Here is a 24,307-nt window from a genome sequence, read left to right on the forward strand (position 1 = left end):
ACAGCCTTCTCCTTCAACACACACTTCCCCGCAACAATTGCACCTGCCTTCTCATGACTTATGCTTCTTAGTTCTTCGGAGTCAAGAGATTTATCTCCCCCATTGGTGGGTGAACCTTGTCCTGCACTAGCAAACAAGTCTCCCACTTCAAATTTTATTCCCGTTACAGAAGCAGGTCAGGACACAGGTGAAGCGAAATGGGTCACAACAGGGAAGGGGGGGAGATGCGCGCTGATAATTTCCCCGCCACCAAAGCACTCCCGTTACACACTGCCCATCCTGGCCGGTCTAACACCCACGCCACTCACCCAGTCACATCTGTCCCCATGGTGCTGCCCAACTGGTTCACGTGGCCGCTGGCATCCTGGCATGACCCATCTTCTCTGTCTGGCTGCAGGCAAAGACCACTGCCCCAGGGGGTTCTGGGCCTATCCAGCCACTTGGCACCAAGAACCCTAAGCAGGAATCGTGCGAGCCCCGTGGTGGGAAGAAGGAGGGGCGAGCTTCTGCACGGGCGAGCAGACCCTCCGCGGCGGCACCTCGGCCAAGAGCTCCGGATCAAGCGCTCCCGTTTCCAGATTCAAAGCCAGCCCAGTTTCGGATGCACTGCCTGCCTTCTGAGCTCAAGGACATTTGCCGACAGAAGGAAACACAGCGCAGTGCGAATCGGAGCATCAGCGGCACACAGGCTCGGAATAACTGGGTCCGCTGGGGAGGGAGAGCCAAATGGAAGGATCCAGGGCGATGGGGAAGGGTGGGGCAGAGCGCAGGTTGAACTGTGGAGGACAGTGGTTTGAGATTGAGGGTCACAGGCAGGAGCCCGAGGGACGGAACAGACGAAGGGAGCCAGTCGTGCACATAAAAAACCCCATCAGAACACTGAGATGTTGCCTGTGGCATGTGGGTCACAAAGGAGGGCAGAACTGCCAGTCCTGGGAATGGCTGGGGTTGTGGGGGAGGAGGTCAGAATTGTGGTGTAGTGGTTAAGAGCGGTAGTCTCTTAATCTGGGGAACCGGGTTCGCGTCTCTGCTCCTCCACATGCAGCTGCTGGGTGACCTTGGGCCAGTCACACTTCTCTGAAGTCTCTCAGCCCCACTCACCTCACAGAGTGTTAGTTGTGGGGGAGGAAGGGAAAGGAGAATGTTAGCCGCTTTGAGACTCCTTCGGGTAGTGATAAAGCGGGATATCAAATCCAAACTCCTCCTCCTCCTCCTTCAGAGGCAAGTGGGGACATGGATCAGAATTTGGGGCATATCAGGACAGTAAGGAGGAGAGTTGAGGAACATATATGGCTTGGAAACTAGAGTAGGGGATGTGAGCTGACTCTACAGTAATGATATTCGTTTTGGGGTGAAACAAAAGGGTTTCGGGCAGGAGAGCAGGAAGGCTCCAGCAAAGTGGCAAGCTTCATTTGTACTTGTTCACTTTAGCACTTTTTCTTTTTTGTTGTTGTTGTTTATGGAGCCAGGAGAGGGTGAATGACAGTAGAGGTCAGGCCATTAGGGCGAATGCAGTCCTGACCCACCAACCTCAGTCTGTCCCTAGCCAGCTGCCTCTTTCTTTACAACCAGTCTAGGGGGTGGCTCTGCCTGCTGTTGGGTCTGGCTCCACCTACTGTTGGTCTCCCTGCATTCAGCCCTATAGTCTGCATGGGCACCAACCACTGTTGGTGAAAGAGGGTAAATGGGCATGAGAGAGAGCAAAGAAGCTTGTCATCCCGGTGCCAGAATTGTAGAGGTAGTGTACATGGGGTGTGTGTGTGTGTGGAGGTTACACTAAGTCATAGAAGATGGGTATATCACCGATTTATGTTGGAAATGTGAAGAGATTGAAGGGACATTTATACACATGTGGTGGGGGTGCAAGAAAGCCAAAGAGTATTGGGAGATGATATACTCAGAACTAAAAAAGATGTTTAGGGTTCCAAGAAACCAGAAATGTTCTTATTGAGTATAGTACAGGGGGAAATACCCAAGAAAGTACTTAGTCGTTTCCTCTATGCAATAACAGCAGCTAGAATAATTTATGTCAAAAGGTGGGAGGACAAAAATAGTCCCGCGAAAATAGACTGGCAGATTAAGCTAATAGAATATGCAGAGCTAGCAATGTTGACTGCAAAGATAAGAAATCAAGATGAGTGGGAATAGTTTGGTGAATATTTAAAGAAATATAACAATCAGATAAGCTTCTAAGTGGGGTTAGATATATGAGCAGCAGTTAAAACAAGTAGAAGAGGGGTGGTAATTAAGGAGATGCAGCTTAACAAGGACAAAATAAGACCTCACGGAGGGATGTGTGTGGAAGTCAAAGAGTGTAAGATGAATGATGACAATTGTATAACTGATGTATTAAGATATATAAAATGCATAAATGTGTTTTTTTTAAATAAAAAAAAGATTGGTGTATCAATTAGGATCAAGGGTAAACTACATGTTACACACAAAAGTGTGTTAACTATAGGCCAGTAACCCTTAAGAAACTGTGATTGATATCAGGGAAGTGGTAGCATGGAAGTCTCGTGGCGCAATGGGTCAGTGTGCCTGGCTGTTAACCAGAAGGTTGCTGGTTTGAGCCCACCCAGGGACAGCTGAAATTTCTATGAAATCTAAGGTGAGGGAGAATGAGAGAAGGTACTTAATCCTCTCCCCACCCACCTGCTGTTTTCAAATTCTCATTTTTCCTCCCTGTGGGGTTTTAAATGTATGGTTTACCCTTGCCAGGTTCTAAGAACGGACTACTTTAGTCAGCTTTTAAGTTTTCAGTTTAAGACGTGCCCAGAGAGGACTTAAGAAATCTTGAGTCTACATCAGACTTTTAATCTACCTGGGAAGTTTGCCACCTCTTGTCAGTTCTTTTTATTTATGGGCTGACAGGAGGCCTGTAAACTGAGACAGCGGTAATATGTACAAGATTTAAGAAGCCTAGGCTGGGGAGCTACAGACAGAGTCCAGTAACCATTTGGAGCTGCAGGGACTGGGAAATGGTCGTGGGGCCTGGAAGTAGGTTAGCGGGCGGCAATCACCTGCTCCACCAGGCCTTTGAGTCGGCACATCAAGGCGTCCTCCAGATTTGAGGGGGTCCGCAGCACAGTGTCCTTTGGGGGTCTTCTCCCATGCCTGTGAGCCTCCCACTAATCAGACTGGACACTGGCACTGGACGGCACCGGTTTTAATTTTCCCACAATGCCCCACAGAGCCAAGCTGAGTGTAACTCCAGGGTATTGTGGGAAATTTACGGTAAATGGCTCCTTGTAGCTGCCTCCTGTTGGGTGAGCAGGGGGATGGGGTTTAAGGCAGGAATCAGTCCAAGTGGGTCGCACCAGACTTTTGGAACCAGGCAGTTGCCTGAGGGTGCCAAGTGCTGCTACCAGCCCAGCTGGATGAGGGGTAAGAGAAGAGTTTGGATTTGATATCCCGCTTTATCACTACCCGAAGGAGTCTCAAAGCGCCTAACATTCTCCTTTCCCTTCCTCCCCCACAACAGACACTCTGTGAGGTGAGTGGGGCTGAGAGACTTCAGAGAAGTGTGACTAGCCCAAGGTCACCCAGCAGCTGCATGTGGAGGAGCGGGGAATCGAACCCGGTTCACCAGATTACGAGTTTACTGCTCTTAACCACTACACCACACTGGGTCTCCAATAAGAGAGATGAGTTGCAGACCCTCCGAGTGTCCCTACTTTCCAGGGACAGTCCCGGATTTCTAAAAGCTGTCCCGGTTTCTAGTTTGATCCCAGAATGTCCTGCTTTTCCTTAGGACGTCCCTATTTTCGTCAGAGAAGTGTTGGCAGGTATGGAGTTATCCGAGCCATCTCAAGGCAGCCCTGTATAGGGAAGTTTTCAATGTTTAATGTTTCATTAAGTTTTTATATATGTTGGAAGCCACCCAGAGTGGCTGAAGAAACCCAGTCAGATGGGTAGGGTACAAATAGTAAAATCATTATTATTATTATTTTATTATGGAATAGGGCGTCCCTATTTTCACTGGAGAAATGTTGGAGGGTATGGAGTCGGCAGAGTGGGTTGTATCAATTCAGGCTGCAGGTAGGCAATCACATTTTAAAAGCTCTACAACATAGGTGGGGAATCTCAAGTCCAGGGATCAAATGTGGACCTTCAGGCCTCTCGTAGCTGGCCGATGGAATTATTCTGCAGACTGCACACAGCCTCCTCAAATCACTCCCCTCAGTGGTGGACTCTGGGATCTCAAAGTTCAGTGGCACCCTGTGCAATGCCAAAATTCAGTCCCCCTGCCTTCTCAAGCTCCATTCTAAATCATAGCTGTGGCGCCCCCTGTGGCGATTCTGCAGATCTCCCCGCAGTGCAACTGAACCAGTCATGCTCCCCTAAATTTGCCTCTGCTCCCCTCACAGGCCCTGCTTTGCACCCCTAGTGCTTTTGCCTGGTTGGAATGTGTCCTTGAACTCTGATGATGCCCCTTCCTTGCCTGGATGGAGGATATACAAGGGTGTGTCATTGTGTGTAGAAACCAGCCTACTGTATGAAGGTTGCTCAGAAAGGAAGACTGCCCTTGGTCTGAAAAAAAAAGGTTCCCTGCTCCTGCTCTACAGCATTAAAAATAAAAATAAAACTCAAAAGTTCCACAAAACCCAAAAGTTAGCACCTGAGGAAGTACGGAGAGATCACGTGTTTTCAATATAGGTGTTTTCCCAGGTTCAAACTCCTGCAAAAGCAAGATGCTGGATCGAACTTATGTGGTCTCTAGCTGTTATGATAAAAATAATTGGGATTAAAATTGTTTAAGTCATAAAATTTAAAAAGTTGATTGGAAAATAAGGTGTTAGTTAAAAGGAATGTTAAGAGATTAGGATTTGCTGGATTAACAATTTGAACTAGAAAACAATAAGGGGAGGTATGAGGAAGTCAAAGAAACATGTTATTGAAAAACTGTGGTTGAAATTGATTTGTTTTTAATATTTTCCTTTTTCTTTTTTCTTTTGTGTTTGTATAAAATTGGAAAATTTAATAAATATTTATAAAAAAAAAACAAACTCCTGCAAAAGCAGGGATGGGACACCTCAGGTGCATTGGCCAAATGTGCCCCTCCAGGCCTCTCTGTGTGGCCCCCAGAAATCTCCCCAGGCAACACCCATCACTGGCTGGCTGTCAAACCGCAAGACATCAGCGCAGGTGGGCCCTGCCACTGCCTGGGTCTCAACCACTGCCCTAGAGTGGCAGGTGCTGGTGCTGGGCCTGCAGTTTTGCTCCCTTCAAGATCCGGGACTGGAAAAGAGGAGGAGAGTGTGAAATTGCATACCCTCCAACAGTTCTCCAATGAAAATAGGGACGGCCTAAGGGAAAGCAGGACATTCCAGGATCGAACCAGAAACTGTAAATCCGGGACTGTCCCTGGAAAATACGGACACGTGGAAAGGTCTACAATTGGGAATCCCGAGAATGCAGTAACTCCAACAGGAGCCGAGTATGGTGGCACAATGGGAGTGGTTTCAACGTACAGTGGTACCTCGGGTTACATACGCTTCAGGTTACATACGCTTCAGGTCACAGACTCTGCTAACCCAGAAATAGTACCTCAGGTTAAGAACTTTGCTTCAGGATGAGAACAGAAATCGCGCGGCAGCGGCACAGCGGCAGCAGCGAAAGACCGCATTAGCTAAAGTGGTGCTTCAGGTTAAGAACAGTTTCAGGTTAAGTATGGACCTCCGGAACTAATTAAGTACTTAACCCGAGGCACCACTGTAGTGCATTTACAATATTTTTAGGCTGTGTTTAAGGGCAAATGCCTCTGAATGAGAAGATTGCAGACTCAGTCTGGCAGAATATGGAACATGGACATGGGCTGTGTCTACACCATACATTTATAACACGTGGCTCCCACCCCCCCCCGCAAAAAAATCCTGGGAACCATAGTTCCCCCACAGAGCTACGATTCCCAGCGCCCTTAGCAAACTGCAGCCTGCAGGATTCTTTTGGGATGGGGGATGGGGAGGAGGTCATATGCTGTGAGTGTATGTGTATGCCGCCTTAGGCTGAGAAAGCCCACTCCACAGGATGACCCTGGGCAAGTGGCTCTGTCTCAGTCCCCCATCTATCTCCCAGGCTTCTTGAGAGGCTAATCAAGGTAAAGATAATAAAGCACATTGTGCACTGTAAGTGCCGAGTAAATGATTCACGTAACTCGATCTGGAAGTGGTGGGTGCTGCCATAATTAGTCTAATAAGAGAGCTGAAAAATTGGGCTCCTCCTCCTCCAGATGTAGGAGACAGAAGATCAGAGATATTTCACCAGTGGCCCAAGCAGTGGGAACTTGTGCATTTACGGGAGGCAGGGATGGGGAACCTGAGGCCTTCACAATGTCGCTGGACACAGGGCCGGCCCACCTGTGAGGCGAGGTGAGACAGCAGCCTCAGGCGGCAGGGTCCACCAGGGCGGCAGATCTCAGCATCAATCATTCTATCCCCCTCCCTCATTGTCCCTGATATAGATCTTCCCTGACCCCCTTCTTTCCTGGTGGGGAGTGAGGGAAGGCTGGCCCCAGTTTGGACTACAACTCCCATTATCCCAGACCATTGGTTGTGGTGGCTGGGACAGATGTCAGATGGAGGGCCACAAATTTTCCATCCTTTACTTAGGGGCAAAGAGAGGCCTTTCTGCTTATTTTAGGAGCTGAAACTGCCTGGTCCTCCAGCTTTGTGGCTGCACAGGGTTTTGTGCCTAACAAAGCTAAAAACCTGAAGTAGCCGAGTTTTCTGAATATGTCAAAAGCAGAACCAGGACAAGTTGCTTTACATTCTTGCCCCCAGATGTAACAAGAGTAGCTGCATCTGCCTAAATAAGCAGCTGAGGCAAAGTAGATGCGACATTAGCAGATCCGGGTGTTTAAAATCTGTACCTGCCGTAACTGGGGAGGTTTAAGAAGCAAAAGGAGCGCATGGGTGCATGGGAGAAATGAAGTTCAGCTCACGTTTCATTATAAAGCTCCCCAATTCCTGAAACATATGAGGACTGAAACACAGCTACCCTTTGAAATCTGCACTTCTCTGAATTGTGTGGTGCAGTTCTCCAAACAAATGACGTCTACAAAAAAATTGTATTTTAAAGGTGAAATGTGCGCAAAAATGCATGTATTGGTGAAAAGAGCATACAAAGATGCATTATATTAGGGGGGAAAGTGTACACTAGAGAAAACTGCATGTGAAACTGTGTCAGGAAATGTTTCCGCTAAATGCTGATGGATTTTCATGCTGCTGCAGAAAGGAGGAAAACTGAAGACAGGAAAATGGGGAAACCAAAATCGACAGATTCATCCATCCCTAGTGAGTACAGAGGGGTTCCAAGGAAGTAATCTGTAGCAGTGGCGGCGGGTTAGCTCTCCTCATTCCCTTGCCACTTTTCTTCCTTAAATCAGCCCCTCCAGCAGTTCTTTTTATGTGATTGTAGTAGATCCAGGTTAAGACACACAGATCTGCCACCACATTTAGTTTGGCCCATTGGCGAGCCACCAGGACAGTTGGTGCTACATAGCAGTTAGAGCATCGCACTAGGCCTGAGAAGGCAGACCTGCTTCATGAGTCTTATGGGATGTGTGGCCTAGTGACTGGCCTACCTCGCAAGGTTGTTAGAAGGGCAAAATATGTGCGTGAGTGTGCATAGGATGATGTTGTATCCTGCTCTGAGCTCCCTGAAGGAGGGGCAGGATGCAAGTGTAATGTGTCTCAGCATTAGCCCTCATCTAAGGCAAGGATAGTACATTACTGTCTACATTACTGGGTTGATGTAAAGACTGCTGAGATGATCTAAGCGAGTGTTTTGAGCATGGCAAAGCAGTAGTCTCTCTCTCTCTGAATATAAAATAAAATAAATGTTATCATGTCAGGTTTGCTGGATCAGGCCAAAGTAAAAAGGTAAAGGAGCCCTGGACGGTAAAGTCCAGTCAAAGACGACTATGGGGTTGCAGCGCTCATCTTGCTTTCAGGCCGAGGGAGCCGGTGTTTGTCCACAGACAGCTCTCCGGGTCATGTGGCCAGCATGACCAAACCGCTTCTGGCACAACAGGACACCGTGACAAAAACCAGAGCGCACAGAAACAGTATTTACCTTCCTGCCACAGCGGTACCTATTGATCTACTTGCACTGGCGTGCTTTCAAACTGCTAGGTTGGTAGGAGCTGGAACAGAGCAACGGGAGCTCACCCCATTGCAGGGATTTGAACCGCCGACCTTCTGATCGGCAAGCCCTAGGCTCAGTGGTTTAGACCACAGCGCCAACCGTGTCAATCAGGTCAGTGGCCCACTTGATCTAGAATCCTGACCAGATGCTTATAGTTACAGATAAGCAGTGTTTTTTTCAGGGGGGTCCTCAAGGGTACGCAGTATTGGCACCTCTTTTTGTTGTTGTTGTTGTTGTTGTTAAAAAGTGTGGCATTTACTGTAACAATTTAATGGTGAGTACTAGCACCCATTTTTCTAGGAAAAAGAGCACTGCAGCTAAGAACTGGATTACTATTTGACTAGGGACGCAGGTGGCGCTGTGGGTTAAACCACAGAGCCTAGGACTTGCCAATCAGAAGGTCGGCGGTTCGAATCCCCACGACGGGGTGAGCTCCCATTGCTCGGTCCCTGCTCCTGCCAACCTAGCAGTTCGAAAGCACGTCAAAGTGCAAGTAGATAAGAAGATACTAGTAGATAAAAAAGAGAGAGGAGGTTTTGATTTACCAGACCTGACTTTATACTATGAAGCTTTGTGCTTGGTATGGTTCAAAGATTGGCTGACTTTAGAAAACACTGACCTATTAGATCTAGAGGGCCACGACAATAGATACGGTTGGCATTCGTACCTATGGTACAACAAAGTAAAGGTACATAAAGGTTTTCTAAACCATGTGATTAGGAAATCTTTATATGAAGTATGGGATCGGAATAAAAACCTCCTGGAAAGAAAGACACCGTGGTGGATATCACCAATTGAGGTGTTGACAACAAAAAAAGTAAACATGGAAGGGGAAAGAATAACATATGAGGATATTACTAGGAAAACAGACCAAGGGATAAAGCTCAAACCATATGACCAAATTGAAAAGATGTTAACAGGGTGGTTGCAATACCACCAGATCAGTGACTTATTAAAGGAAGATAAAAAGAGAAATGGGTTCGAAGATAAAAAATCGAAATTCCAAATCGAGTTAATAGACTGTAAAGATAAAATTTTATCAAGAATGTATAGTTTATTGCTAGAATGGTATACAAAAGACGAAGAAGTAAAGGAATCAATGATAAAATGGGCAATTGATATTGGGCATAACATTGAATTGGATGCGTGGAAAAGAAGGAGGGTTCGAGATTTACAGGATGCATGGCTTTAAAGGAAAACTTGCTAAAAATGATGTATAGATGGTAATTGACGCCAGTAAAATTAGCTAAAATGTATAGGAAAAAAGAAAGAAAATGTTGGAAATGTAAAAAGGCAGATGGGGACTATTTCCATATGGGGTGGACCTGCGATAAGGTAAAAAAATGTTGGGAATCAATTTATAATGAACTCAAAAAAATATTTAGATACACTTTCCCCAAAAGATCGGGAGTGTGTCTATTAGGCTTAATAGGAACAGAAATTAAAATGGAAGATCAAAATTTGTTCATGTATGCTACAGCTGCCGCGAGAACCCTTCTGGCCCAAAGATGGAAAGTACAAGATATACCAACTATTCAGGAGTGGCAGGCGAAGTTGACAGAATATGCAGAACTTGCCAAACTGTCAGGGAGGATCCGGGACCAGGGAGATCAAAGATACCAAAATAACTGGAGTAGATTTATTGAATATTTAAAGAAGAATTGTAAAGAGGTCAAGACACTAGCGGGATTGACATAATACCTCCAATGTATAATAGTACTAATATGAGAATGATGTGCACGATGGAAAGAGGATAAATATACCAGTTGTGGGGAGGGAGGGGGGTCGCGACTCGGCAGAGTCAAAGGGAATGTATGGTGTTATTACAATTTGTTGGAAAAGAATATGTAAGGAAAACAATAAAAATTTACTTGGAGAAAAACAAAGTGCAAGTAGATAAATAGGTTCTCCGGCGGGAAGGTAAACGGCGTTTCCGTGTGCTGCTCTGGTTCGCCAGAAACGGCTTAGTCATGCTGACCACATGACCCGGAAGCTGTACGCCGGCTCCCTCGGCCAATAAAGCAAGATGAGCGCCGCAACCCCAGAGTCGGCCACAACTGGACCTAATGGTCAGGGGTCCCTTTACCTTTACCTTACTATTTGACTTAGGACGTGCAAAAGAAAAAAGGAAAATCCTTTAGATTTTTAGCTTCTGGGAAGTCTTATGTTTTTTTCCTTCTCCAATTGTAAGGCATCTAGCCATAGAGATATGCTTTCTACCACTCCCACCACTACTAGTACTACCACTAATAAAAATTATTATAACTTAAAAAGACATTGTTATCCATCATGGGAATACATTTAATGCTACTTCTGGCTTTATAATGCATTCTTTCCATCCATACGGGGCCCTCAGCAGTTTCTTGGTATATGTTATTCTTTTTGACAGGCATGCACACGTTACCCATAATCCAACATGTTTCAAGCCAAGGCAGGTAAAGCAAAATCAGCTTAACCGTCCAATGGGAATCAGGAAACAAAACCTTTAATCACAGTCACTTAGGGTTTGCTGCCTTGAATGAAGTGGATTCTCGTCCACCTAAAGCCTGTGTCATAATAAATCTGACGGTCTTTAAAGCTAACGCTGTTTGGCTTTAGGGCCCCATTCATCTTGGCCAATCCTCCAGGGGCCAAGTGACAGCACTGGGTTTGGCTCAAAGGGGTGCGGCTACCCCACAATCTCTCACATGCGCACTAAACAGCCTGGATAGCTCAGTTGGTTAGAGCGAGGCGCTGGTAACACCAAGGTTGCAGGTTCGAATCCTGCATGGGACAGCTGCAAATTCCTGCATTGCAGAGAGCTGGACTAGATGACCCTCAGGGTCCCTTCCAACAACAATTCTATGAATCCATAGCAATCCTCGGGTGATTCATGCAGTAGGGGTCTTACTGCTATCTTTTTGCTAATTAAATTATCAATCTGATGAGTGGGGAGGAGATACCGTATTTTTCGCTCTATAGGACACACTTTTTCACCTCCAAAAATGAAGGGGAAATGTGTGTGTGTGCTATGGAGCAAATGCAGGCTCCCTGGCTTCAGCGATAGCAACGCGAAGCCTCCGAAGCCTGTGCTCCGGAGGCTTCGCATTGCTTTCGCTGAAGCCAGGAGAGTCTGGTCTTTGAGGCTGGCGGTGGGGGAAAGCAGAGCTTCCCCCCACCGCCAGCCCCACAGGCTGGGGGGGGCAGCAGGAAGGCGCGCGACACCTTCGTGTGGCTCCCGACCTGGTTTTTAAGCTGGCGGTGGGGGGAAAGCAGCGCTTCCCCCCACCGCCAGCCCCACAGGCTCGGGGGGGGGGGGCAGCAGGAAGGCGCACAATGCCTTCGCGCTACTCCCCTACCTGGTTTTGAGCTCCTCCTCCTCCCACCCCAGTGTGTGGGGTTTCTTCCCACCCTAGCTCTGTCTCTGCTTCATTTGGTTTTTCTTTTTGCTGCCGTCACCAAAATTTGTGAGAGGGGCTTGGGGGGGGCAGCGGATCACAAGCCCCTGAACTGGGGGTTAGCAATTTAGTTTTAAAGTGCCACAGTACTCTTCGTTGCTGCAGCAGACAAACATGACTGCCCCTTAAACTTGTGTGTAGAAAGCAGTCATAGAATCGTAGAATTGTGGAGTTGGAAAGGACCCCAAGGGTCATCTAGTCCAACCCCATGCAAGACATGAGTCTCAGCCAAAGCATCCATCACAGTTGGCCATCCAACCATCCAACCTCTGCTTAAAAACCCCAAGGGAAGGAGAGTCCACAACCTCCCATGGGAAACCGTTCTACTGTCAAGCAACTCCTTCTCATCTTCTTTGTCACGAGGTTCCCACTTTATCATATCCCACCTTTTGACTTGAAATCACCGTGAAGCCTTCAAAGACTCTTGACAGAACCACCAGGCTGCAAAGGATGAGACAACCATCCAATCCATTCTTATTACATGCACTAGTGCCCCTCCTGTGCGTTCCCTCTTTACTCTCAATAATTCAGACCCTTGAACGCTGTAAGCCAGTGATGGCTAAACCTGGCCCTCCAGCTGTTTTGGGACTACAATTCCCATGATCCCTGACCACTGGTCCCGTTAGCTTGGGAGGATGGGAGTTGTAGTCCCAAAACAGCTGGAGGGCCAAGTTTGGCCATCACTGCCGTAAGCAGTCAGCCAGAGTAAACCGAACACATCACACCATAATGCCTGTTGAGCACATCGCTATGTGACTCAAGCAAATGAGCCAAGCCACACGCTACAGAGGAATGTAATAAGCAGATCGATACCTGTTCCTTCTCAACTCCCAAACACTGTTATATACCAAGTATGAAGCAATCCTATTCACAGAGCAACCCCATGCCCTATTACTCAGAAGTCCCACTGTGTTCAACAGGGCTTGCTCTCAGGTGACTGAGCATATGTTGCAATCTCACTAAAAGTAGTTGTTCTTCTTCTTCTTCTTCTTCTTCTTCTTCTTCTTCTTCTTCTTCTTCTTCTTCTTTGTGAGCTTCAGCAGTCTCAAGTTGCGGCTGTTCTAAAAGCCACAGAGGAAATACTAAAGACGCCCCCCTACACCAATTTCACTGTGGGCTCCTGCAGTGAATTTATTGAGCATTCATCTTGATTTGCTTTCTCAAACCTTATACAGAAGTTAGATTATATCTGGTCTGTTTTGAGTACAGGTATTTGTTCTGATCTGTCTGCAGGATGTTTACGCACCTCTGTGAATCACGTGTTCATCTCACACTTTCCAATGTGTTTCCTTGCCACTCTCCTAGGTGGAAAAAGTCTGTTTCTTTTTCAAAGTGGATTTCTTGTGCTGGGGCGACAGAGTGCTTAAATCCACTTTAATTGCGTCAACCTAAATTCCCAGAGATGCTCTTGTCTGGAAGGGCCTGAAGCCCACAGAACAGAAAAATCACGTGATATCCCTAATAAATATATCCAGCTGTCTTGAACTCATGGATACTTTGCTTCCACAACACAAAGAGCAAGTTAAATTACTTTATGTTTCCAAAAGTTAAGGTTAGTTAATTAATAATCAGTAGCAACTTGTTAATTAGTTATAATTCCCTCTTATAGCCACTGTCCGCAAAATTGCAAAAAAAGATTGCCCCTTCAACAGTTTTGAAATTAGCTTTTTTCTCTTGATTAGATTGAAATCCTTTGGTTTTTTTGCTCTGTTTCTGACCCAACAGCCACATTTGCATGATCAAATCTTGGCTTAATAATCCAAGATATGCAAAAGCATATCCCTTGCTACCTCTCTTTACATGAGCAGTAAAACAAGCCAGGAAACATCAGTTACACATAGCTCCCTGTTATGCAAAATCCCAAAGTAAACAGGATTCAGATGCTGATTTTGAACTGCATCCTTGCTTGTTTGGAAGCTGTTCATCATGTTTGTCTTGACTTGCACATGATAGGAAGCTATGCTTAACTGTGACTTTCTGGTTTGTTTCGCCACATGTGCAAAGAGGCAGCAAGGGGCTGTGTTCACAGGCAAGCTGCGCATGCATTTCATGGCTTATTGATTTGATGCTGCAAGCATAGAGAGAGAGGCTGTCCTAGAATTGCACTCACAAAAATCAGAAAACTTCGCTGTTTGGACTGGAGGTAGTGTATGGGTTTTCATGAATGAGTCTAAAGAACAACACACAGAAACTGATTATATTTGGATATGAGTAAGATGTCACCAGAAAGGGTGGCCTTTATGCCGTCAATCCACTTAAACTCTGTGCACCTTTGCACGGCCACATTTCAACACAATTCCACCTTGCACACAACCACAGATTGCCTAACCTCTTGGGATCACCGTCCGCTCACCTGGGGGCATCGAAACTGTCGTAGGAGCCAACCGTGTAGTGCCTGAAGAGTCGCTTGGCTTTGTCACTGCGGCTCTCTGTAAAGCAAAGCAGAGAAGGCGTGGGGATTAGGGTTGCAGAAGGGCACCTGGTACACAGACAGCATCTTCCTTCTTAACTTTGGAACCTCCTGTTCTTCCTGCTGGTTCCTCCGGCAGCCAGTGAGTGGCAGCACAAGCTCAGCGCAGCTGGTGGCATGTCCAAGGGGGGGGGGGGAGACAGTCAGAAAGGGGGAACTATTAGTGTGTCAACCATAGAGAAGAGGGGAAAGGAGCCAAAGGGAAGCTGACTGCATGCGTCCCTATTTTCCAGGGGCAGCCATTATTGTCTGGAATTTGTCCCTAGTAAAATACAGCCCCCGTTTTTGTGTTTGGAGGCGCCGCCGAGGTTGCCTTTTACAGTTGCCTTTAGCACACACATGTGCACATATGTGCACTGGTGGCATGTTATTACAGTCATACCTTGGTTATAAAACAGTTTAGTTCTCAAAGCTTTTGGCTCCCGAACGCCGCAAACCCGGAAGCAACTGTTTTGGTTTGCAAACTATTTTTGGAAGCTGAATGTCCGACGGCTTCCGATTGGCTGCAGGAGCTTCCAAACGTTTGGTTTCTGAAAGTTTTGGAAGACAAACGGACTTCCAGAACAGATTCCATTCAACTTCCAAGGTACAACTTTATTGTAGTTCGTAGTAGCTTTGGATCTACAATGCCTGGTAGTCACTGGTGACAGGGACTTCCATGCAGGCGAGTGAATGAGCTGGTGGAGTGCTCCATTCCAGGGGCAGCCCGTTCCATTTCGCCGCCTGAGGCGAAAGGAGAAGGTGACGCCCTGTGCATTTGCCATGCAACCTCCTGTGCTGCCCCCGCCGAAGGTTGTAGCCTCCAGGTTGCGGTGAGATCTCGTGAGAGCCCCGCGGAACTGCACAGAGGTCTCTGATGATGCTCCAAAAACCGGAAGCTAATGCAGATGCTTCTCCTTACATCTCTGGTTGTGGCAGAGGAGGTCCGCCATGGATTCTGCCTCCGGAGGTGGCTATCTCATTCTGCCTTATGGATGGACCATTCTTCCTCTGCACCCATCATAGAAACCAAACAGGCAGCTACGGGAGGGAAACTCCCTACTTGGACCCTGCACACAAATGTATTGGGCTGCTGCAGGAAGGCTGGATCTCTGCGGCCCTCCTCTGCCAGACCCCAGCAAGATAGTAAAAAACTGTGCAGGATAGTTAGGTTTGCGGTCTTACTTACAAAATAAATAGTGATGATGATGATGATGATGATGATGATGATAATACTTTATGACTGGTGCCAGCACTACAATTCTTTTGGCATCAGAGTAAAACCTTTGTATTTGCCTGGGCACTTTAAGTACAGGTGATTGCTGTTAGTCCGTTCTATTACTTGAACTGTTTTAAAATGTGTTTAGTTTCCTTGGAAGGGGGTATTGCATTTTATCCGGGTATGACTAGTTTAGTTGCATCACTTGTACATATCCTTGCACCTATGAGGATGAAGGGTAGTTCATATGTAGAAATATACATTTGAACATAAATGTCCTTATTGACACCTTGCCGGCCCCCCGCCCTCTGCCACTCTAGAACTCTTTTGAGCAGGGAATTGCCTCTTCTTTCGAGTAATGATGAAGGCACCATCTAGTGCGCAGGCTGCTATTTCGCACATTGCAGCTGGTGAGGCTCATTTTGAACTGTTAGGCGTAGTAACAACATATTGTAGGACAATTCTGTCTGGGAGAATGCGCTTAGATCGCATTCATTAGATTTAGCCTGTGACTAGGTTAAATCTGTCTCAGTTGTCTATAAACAAAGAATGCCAGCCTACCAGTTCCCCTCGAGGCCCTGCCTAACTGCCTATCGAGATACTAAATATTACCAGATGCGTCTTGAGTTGCAACCAGTGCTTTTATCAAGGTGCTGGTACTCACCATGAAATTGCTACAGTAAGTGCCACATGTTTAACATTTGAAAACAAAAAAGGTGCCAGTGCTGCGTACCCATGAGTACCCCCAGGAAAAAAAGCACTGATTGTAACTATTTTGTAGTGAGCACATACAGATCCAATGTGAGATTGAACTTCCTCGTTAAATAATCTTGCGTTTACAAAAAGGGAACCAGTTGCAGCCAGTTTACCAATCTGATTACTCATACCCCCTTCTTTAGGAGCCAACGTGGGTAGCTGATGGCAGCAAAAAACTAACGCAGCCAGCCAGCAAAGTTTCCAACAATGTGCAACGTGTGTGTGTGCATGCAGGGTTTTGAGTATAGGAGCATCGTTGTAAATGTGCTATGGTCTGATTCGCACATCATGTTAAACCGAAACATGACGTACTGGAAATTGTGGCTGCTTTGCTCCTGCCTGATTGTTCTGCTGCCGAGTTAAGCCATGCCTTGGGCTTAGCATGTTGTCCAAACCTAGGTTCATGGTGAGACTAACCACAAGCTGTAACCAAGATTTGTCCCATGGGTTTGTCCAGGAGAGTTAGTGGCTCAGAGGTCACACTAAGTCAAACCATGGTTTGGTGCAGCAGCAGAACAACAGGGAAGGAGCAAAGTGTGCACCATCTCATGTCCAGGAGCCCTCATGCATGGTCATGCTGTGGATACCAGTCCACTGTCCCTGTATTTCATTTTGAAAATGGGGAACAGCATGTGACAGGAAGAAAATAAGGCCAGTTAAAAAACGTGTGGGGGTCTTCACTTCCTAGAGTTCGGTCACAGTTAAACTGCATGATAAACATGAAGACCAGGCATGAGGAAATTAGGGCCCTCCATGTGTTATTGGCAGGGACATGGGTGGCGCTGTGGGTTAAACCACAGAGCCTAGGGCTTGCCGATTAGAAGGTCGGCGGTTCAAATCCCCGCAACGGGGTGAGCTCCCGTTGCTCAGTCTCTGCTCTTGCCAACCTAGCAGTTCAAAAGCACGTCAAAGTGCAAGTAGATAAATAGGTACCGCTCCGGCGGGAAGGTAAACGGTGTTTCCGTGCACTGCTCTGGTTCGCCAGAAGCGGCTTAGTCCTGCTGGCCACATGACCAGGAAGCTGTATGCCGGCTCCGTTGGCCAATAAAGCAAGATGAGCGCTGCAACCCCAGAGTTGTCCGCGACTGGACCTAACAGTCAGGGGTCCCTTTACCCCTTTACCTTTACCTATGTGTTATTGGACTACAAGTTCCATCACCCACTGACCAGTGGCCATGCTGCCTGAGGCTGATGGGAGCTGGAGTTGAATAACACTTGAAGGGACACCCATGTTGTAAAGAGTGATAGAAGATAGAAGTTGGAAAAGTCTGTAGCGGTGAAAATCTGGGGACAAGTGTGCGTGGAAGGAGCAGTACACTGTTGCTGCTGGTGATGGCACTTCAATTCCATGCTTTAAAATAATAATAAAAAACCCTCAAATTTTAAAAAGAAAATCTGTGATGGAGGAGGCGGGGGCAGAAATTAAACCGAAGACTGTTGCCTACTCTACTTTTATTTTGGCTGTCCCTCCATTTTCTGGCTTCTTCCCTCCATATGGGTTTCACATGGAAGTGAGGAGGACATGTAATGTCAAAAGGGGGCCAACGTGTTCTTCCTTGAAATATATGGAAATGTCATCATCCCATAGTGATTAATGCTAAAAGCTAAAAAGGTGTAGGGATAGAAGATGAAAAGGGGTGATAAAGCCCCTATTGAGGACAGCCAAATTACCTCACAACAATTTAATAGCATTCTTCCACAGGGGCATGGTGTGGGGGGCTTTTTGTGGGGGAAATGACCCTTAAGCAAGCAAAGATAGCTCCCTGTACCTGTCACAGTGACAAAACTCATTTCCGAAACATGGAAGAGGAGGGGAGGAAGAAGCCTTAGCTACTGGATATTAAATGCATGGGTTGTAGTCACATTTTTACCCACTGAAATCAAATTTTAGCCATTGGAATTAACGGACCTAAGTTAGCCACAACCATTACTTTCAACGTTTCTACTCTGCGTAAAAGTTACTTGACTAAAACCCTATGTCTCCTTCTGCGTAGCACAAATGCTTAACAATTTCTCCACGTCCCCCACCCCACCAAAAGTGCTGAAAGTGTCTCCCCACTTTCGAAGTCGTTGAGTATGGCTGATAAGGTAGAGAGGCACTTTTGGCCAAGCACAAGCTATGTGGGTGCCAAGCCAGCCAGCCTGTCAGACATGCCTTCTTTCAATAATAATAATAATAATAATAATAATAATAATAATAATAATAATAATTTATTATTTATACCCCGCCCATCTGGCTGGGTTTCCCCAGCCACTCTGGGCGGCTTCCAACAAAACACTAAATATTCCTTCCCTTTCCATTCTCCCTCGTCTCCTGCTTTCCTTCCCCCCAACAGCCAGTCAGCATTCTGTGCCCAAACAGCGTGCTCAGTCCTCACGAAGCTGCTTTGACATTTCCCCCTTACTTGGAGGTTCCTCTCCCTTAAAACTGTTTTTTGGGTTTTTTTGCACTTCTACAAAGCTTGGGCTTCCCCCAAGACTGCTGATAACTCCCTCTTATACATGGATGGTGCTATTTTGGCTACATAAGTGTGTGTGTGTGTAGATCTAGATAATCTATATGTACTTGTGTGTATATATATATAGGAGAGAAAGGGGCTAGAGGGCAGTTTGGAGCACCTACCTTGCTTCCCTTCCTGTGATTTATTGGGTACTTCCTCCACGCAGTCCGATGGGAACCAGCCCACACGGCCCTTTACCTGTCCCTCCCAGAAGCCTCCTTCCCCAACACTCAGCACTGAAAAGGAGAAGGGCACTGTTAGGGGCGCGAACACGCTTTGGACGAAGGTGGCCAGCCGTTCACCATTTTGTTACTTCTTCAGAGCCACTGTGGCACAGGGGCCAAACCTGACCTAACAGAGACCTGGTTAGAGTAGCAAACTGAATCCAATTAGCCGTCGTCGTTAAAAGCCCTGCCTCTCCCCCCCTTTTTTTTGAAGGTGTGCTCTCTGAGCATTCTCAGATACTCCCTGCATCTGGGGACCCTGCTAACATGATTTTAAGCTGATAAATGAGTAAGTGTTGGGTCCTTCTGTGTGGAACTTGCTTTTCATTGTTGTTTCTAGTCCCCAGCATCTGAAAGCAGCATGACTGGGCCACCTGTGGCTCTCCAGATTTCACTGGACTACAACTCCCATCGTCCCTGCCCATTGGCCATGTTGGCTTGGGCTGATGGGAGTTGGGAATCCAACAACACCTGGAGGGCTGCGGAAGGCGCACCATTGTTCTGCAGGTTTTTTTTCCAGACAATGTTGTGATCCATCACCTTTCATTTTACATCTTCTGCTTTAAAATACAAGCTTCTAGAGCATTGGAGGGGAGGCGGGAATGTTGTTTAAAAGCATGTATTAGAACCCTCACATATTCCTTGGGATGCTGGGAAAGAAATCTAAATGCATTTTCTGGAACAGTGATTACTTAACTGTTCTCCACAGTCCAGCAGTACATACTCTCCAGTATCTTGACTCCCAAAACCATGATGCACGTCTTCCTAGCCATGCTCCTGTGGAAGTCACATGATCTGCACGAGACCACAGAGTCCAAAAGATGTGAATTTTGGGGCCCATGCTCTCGCAGAAGAGCAAAATGCAGCCCTGAAAATGTGCTGGGTGTGTGCGCTTGAGAGATCTTGGCATGAAATCGTACAAGATCACAGCACCCAGAAATGGCCACTAGTCTCCGTTTTTTCCAAGACATTTTTTTCCACCAGGCCCAGCACTGGAAGGAGACATCCTTAGGGAGCTGGGAAAGGACTAGCGTTGAAGACTAGAATGCTTTTCTGGGGCTTCAATGAACACCAGTTGTCCACCATTGTCAATGCTCCCAAAGCCCTAAAAAAAATCCTTAGTATGCTGTGTTGAAACTTTTGATGTAGAGGAACATTCAAAAATTATGTTCTCCATCTGCACTCTGAAGTGATACAGTCCATTGTACCATTCCCAGAATTCTGCATCCTCAAGCCTACTTAACTGTAGCTTGTGTAGACCAGGCCTTCAGTAAAACCTGGTCCCTTATCTTAGGAAGAATAGGGTCTCACTCTCCCCTAGTAATTTGCTTACTGCACAGTGTCTTGAGATCTTCTAATTCCTTTGCAGATTGCTAAATACTAGTTGGCTGGGTTTTCTGCAGCATTTTTGAAAGCCAGAAGCCATCAACACCTTCAGTATCAAATATATATCTATAAGCATCTGTCCAAGCACCATGGTCCTCATCTAGTTTGTGATCCTATAGGCACTTACTTGGGAATGAGCTCCATTAAACTCAGTATAGGTTTGCTCTGAAAGTCTTTGTAAAAAGGTCTAGCTGACCAGCCTTCCACTGAGCTGTGCAATCTGCAGCAGTTAGACCACTGAACTCCTATTTGTGAGTCCTCTGAAATCACTTGCAGACCTCCATTTTGTACTGTACTATTTAGGAGATGTCACACCATTCATTTAAGGTCCTATGGCTATGTTGTTTCACAGCATTTCTTGTACTGACAGCATTTTTGCAGTCTTGTTTCACAGCATTTCTTGTATTTGTAAATTGAGCAACAGCACAATTATAAACCTTGTATAGATTTCACTGGCCGTTGCCTGTAGAATCAATCACCAGTTCTATAGGGCATGTTCTTGGGGGCAGAGATTTGTGCTGGTTCACAATTGCTCCCCACCCCATTCTTACTTTTAGTCCTGCTTTGTACAACTGCACGGGAGTGCAGAAGGAAATTTCTTATTTGTAAGCCTGTGAAGTGACTGGTCTTCCTCCAACGTGGTGGCAGTAAAAGAATGTTGCAGTCCTCAAAGAAGAAGCTAAGCAGAACTGTGGTCTGTGATACAACACAGTTTAAGAATCACTGCCCTAGAATATCACAGCCCCATTGAACACAGCGGGTGCACTTTCAACTTCATTGCTCTATCTTCAGCAGGGGAAATATCATAGCTCTCAATGACAGCACATGCTTTGTATTTGGGATTTGATTCCCAGCATTTCCAGTTAAAAGGATATGGTAGTAGGTGATGGAAACGACATTTGCCTGTGAACCTGCAGAGGCGCCGCCAGTCTGTGGAGACGGAGGGCGGCAACACCAGTCCTATGCAGAACAGACTCACTGAAGTTAATGGACACGACTTAGTTTCATTAATTCCGACGGGTCGACTCCGAATAGGACTTAGTTGAATACCGCCCAGTATTGGGCTAGATGGATAAATGTTCCAAAGCTTATCTAAGGAGACTTCCTACGTTCCGACAGAATATATCACGTCTCTTATTTCAGGTACCGCAGTTCAAAAATAATCCCTGCTTCACAAAATTCTGATCTGGCCACCTTTCTCTGGACACAGACACACACTTAAGACAACGGGCCACTCATGCGTGGCTGACAGATGCACACCAAGACATTCTAGACACCAACTAAAGACCACACACGCACACACAAACAAACACAAGCCAAGCCTCACAGTTTCCCTGATTCTCAGCTACAGCTGTATCAGCCAAACGCAATATTCTGAAAGTGCAAGGTAGGGGGCAACCTCCCTATACAGTCGTACCTTGGTTCTCGAACGCCTTGGTACTTGTACGTTTTGGCTCCCGAGCACCGAAAACCCAGAAGTAAGTGTCCTGGTTTTCGAATGTTTTTCAGAAGCCAAACGTCTGGCGCGGCTTCCGCTTGAGTGCAAGAAGCTCCTGATGCCAATCAGAAGCCGCGGCTTGGTTTTTGAATGGTTTTGGGAGTCAAATGGACTCCCGGAACGGATTAAGTTCGAGAACCAAGGTTCCACTGTATTCAGAGAGAGGCTCAAGTTCCTTCCTGACTAAGGGACTCATCAAACCCTACCATCTGGGTATATATTGTTGTTTCTCCCTGCTCCCACTGAGTGTAAAATCTGGGTTTCCCCACTCCTGCTGAGAAAACTGTGTGGGCACATGTTGGGGGAAGTACAGAGCCACTCCATGCTTTTAAACTGGGTCCTTAAAAAGCCCCCAAACACTCCATGGAGTCCTCATCTAGCCCGCATGTAACATGTCTTTCCCATAGATCCAGATCAGCCTTCCTCAACCAGATGCTGCCAGATGTTGCTGAACTGCAACTCCCATCAGCTCCAGTGATCATGGGCAATGGTCAGGGATGGTGAGAGTTCCAGTCCAAAACATTTCCAGGGCACCAGACTGGGAATGGCTGGTCCTGAAGATTTACTCCCTGGCATCAATGGAAGGGATGGGTAGGACTGTAATTATAATTTCTCTCTTTCTTTCTCTTTAGGAAGCCCAACTGTTCTGCTTCTTCGTTTTTGTATGTATGTGAGGCTGGCTACGACAAAGTCAAAGAACACCCATGATAAGCCCTTTGGTCTCTCCCCAAGAACCCAGGCGTCGTGGGGCTCAGAGAGATTCCCTAGGCAATCCAAGGGTGTGCGCAGAGATCAACGTACCCTTGATCTTCTCGCCCTTGCTGATGGAGAGCTCACCCTCGGCCTGGACCTGGTACGGTTTCACAGCCATGAACGTGCGACCAGGCACAGCCGAATAGAGTTTCCGCTTCACTCCCCGGCTACTCAGCGTGCTTCCCCCAGCAGACTCCTTCTGGTAGCCACTGGAGCTGCCAAGAGAGAGAGACCAAGATTTAGGCAAGTATGATCCGACCGAGTCCTGAACCTGACCTGCATCTTTCTCCTCTCGCCTCTGCTCTACCCTACAGAGAGAGGCCTCTTGCAAACACTCTGATTTTCTTCATTGGCCTGGAGGGCCAAGCTATGCACTAAGTTAAAATGCATGTGTTCACTTCAATCTTTCTGTCGTGATTATCATCAACATCACTGTCATTGTCACCATCCTTTAACATTACAGCAGCAGGGTTCCCTATTCAGGGTTCAGACTGCAGCGTACAGGGAATGGGGCTTCTTGACCCTTCCTCCCTGCACCATGATCTCAACAAAAGTTTCCTCCCAAAGCTGTTCCCAGCTCAGGATGGAAGCTGCTACGTCTTGGGCAATTAGCAACCGGGGGTGGGGTGGGGTGGATTTTCATTAGGACTCCTGCAAACTCCTCACCCACCCTTTATGACACATTCCTGGTAGCCTCTTGCTATTCTATTTAAAATACGTAAATTTAATGCACATTTAATGTGGCAGAAGCATGGCCTGCGATAAAATGTTGCAGCACAGAGTGTTCTTGTTCAGGATCCCAGTCAGCCAGCTCGGCCTTCTTTCAGGAGACTCCATTCCATTCCTACTCCCCATCCTGGTCTTATGGTTCCCCCAAGAACACTTAACAAACATCCTTTGCCCACAGAGCACAGTCCAAATTGGGCTATTTTTGGATAACCCCTCGGTGCTGTTTTGCCTACAGAAGGATCCACACTCAGAGAATGGATTTACTCTTATTCTTCCTGTCTTTTTTCTCCAGTGGGGCTAATAGCACAAAAAAGGATTTGTGGTCTTGATTGGGAGAGTAGTGCAGAAATGAGAGGAGGGAGCCGGGGATTTAAACACCTCCACCTTCCCCCAACGCTGCTGCTCTGGTAAAGATTGAAGGCTATCCCTCTGGCTACTTTTAAGGTGTTGTGTTTGGCTTTTAAAAAATACACACACAAAAAAAACTGAGAAATTTTGAACCCCCACATCATATCCATTTCAGCCCCAAGCCACTCTTTTTCCCAAGAGGAGACAGATCTCATTCCATCTCAAGGGCGTGTTGGATACAGAGGAATGGTGGGAGGAGCCAGCTGGGGAACCCCCAAGTGAAGAAGGCTTAGAGCCCGGGGGTTGGTGGTGGGACGACGACGAGTGGTCAGAGGGAGAAGACTGGGAAGAGGAGGTGTTGGAAGCTGAAGAGGTAACAGTTCTCAGTGAGCTAAGAAAGTCTGTGGCACAGAGAAATCCAGAATCAGAGGCAGAAGCTAAAGCAGGAGACAAGGGAGGCCAAGAGGCAGGTATTGGTCAGGCTTGTGAAGAGGCACATGTATCTCCTGCTGTGACAAGCTCCCCTCCCTCCTGGTCTCCCAGAATCAGGAGAGGCATGAAGAGGGAGAAGCAAAGACAGGCCTGCAGGTGCAGTCTCTGATTGCTTGGGAAATGCCCTGGAGAGGTGGAGACATAGCTGGCTATGGGGAGGTGGGGAGCTTTAGTCTCAGCAACTGCTTCATGGGAGAAGACTTGAGATTAGGTCTGACACTCCTGTGCTGATCTTGCTTTGCTAATAAACAGCAAACTCCAATTTGCTCGGGGGATTTACTGCTGGCTCGCTCCTGTTGGGTGTTCCCGAACCTGTCCGATCCTGGCAGCTGTGCCATCAGGAAAGGACTTGGGGACAGATGCCCAG

At 46.9% G+C, this 24,307-nt stretch overlaps 1 protein-coding gene across 9 annotated transcripts in view; it reads right to left on the reverse strand.

The window, feature by feature from the left end:
* The window catches only part of SHANK1 (SH3 and multiple ankyrin repeat domains 1), a 122,484-nt gene that overhangs the window by 43,739 nt on the left and 54,438 nt on the right, over nucleotides 1-24,307 (reverse strand). For 8 of the 9 annotated variants that reach the window (XR_014540979.1, XR_014540980.1, XR_014540981.1 and 5 more), the window contains 3 exons: nucleotides 22,420-22,586; nucleotides 18,633-18,746; nucleotides 13,939-14,014 (listed from right to left, as the gene is read on the reverse strand). Coding sequence is in view for 6 of the 9 variants with exons in the window: in XM_083582337.1 (XP_083438463.1) it covers nucleotides 13,939-14,014; nucleotides 18,633-18,746; nucleotides 22,420-22,586 (357 nt within the window). In the remaining 3 variants the exon portion in view is untranslated. The remainder of the gene's footprint in view (nucleotides 1-13,938; nucleotides 14,015-18,632; nucleotides 18,747-22,419; nucleotides 22,587-24,307) is intronic. The other variant, XM_083582334.1, reaches the window with a different exon arrangement.

The sequence above is a fragment of the Podarcis filfolensis genome (assembly GCF_964270895.1).
Source record: "Podarcis filfolensis genome assembly, chromosome: 13".
NCBI classification, from domain to species: Eukaryota; Metazoa; Chordata; class Lepidosauria; order Squamata; family Lacertidae; genus Podarcis; species Podarcis filfolensis.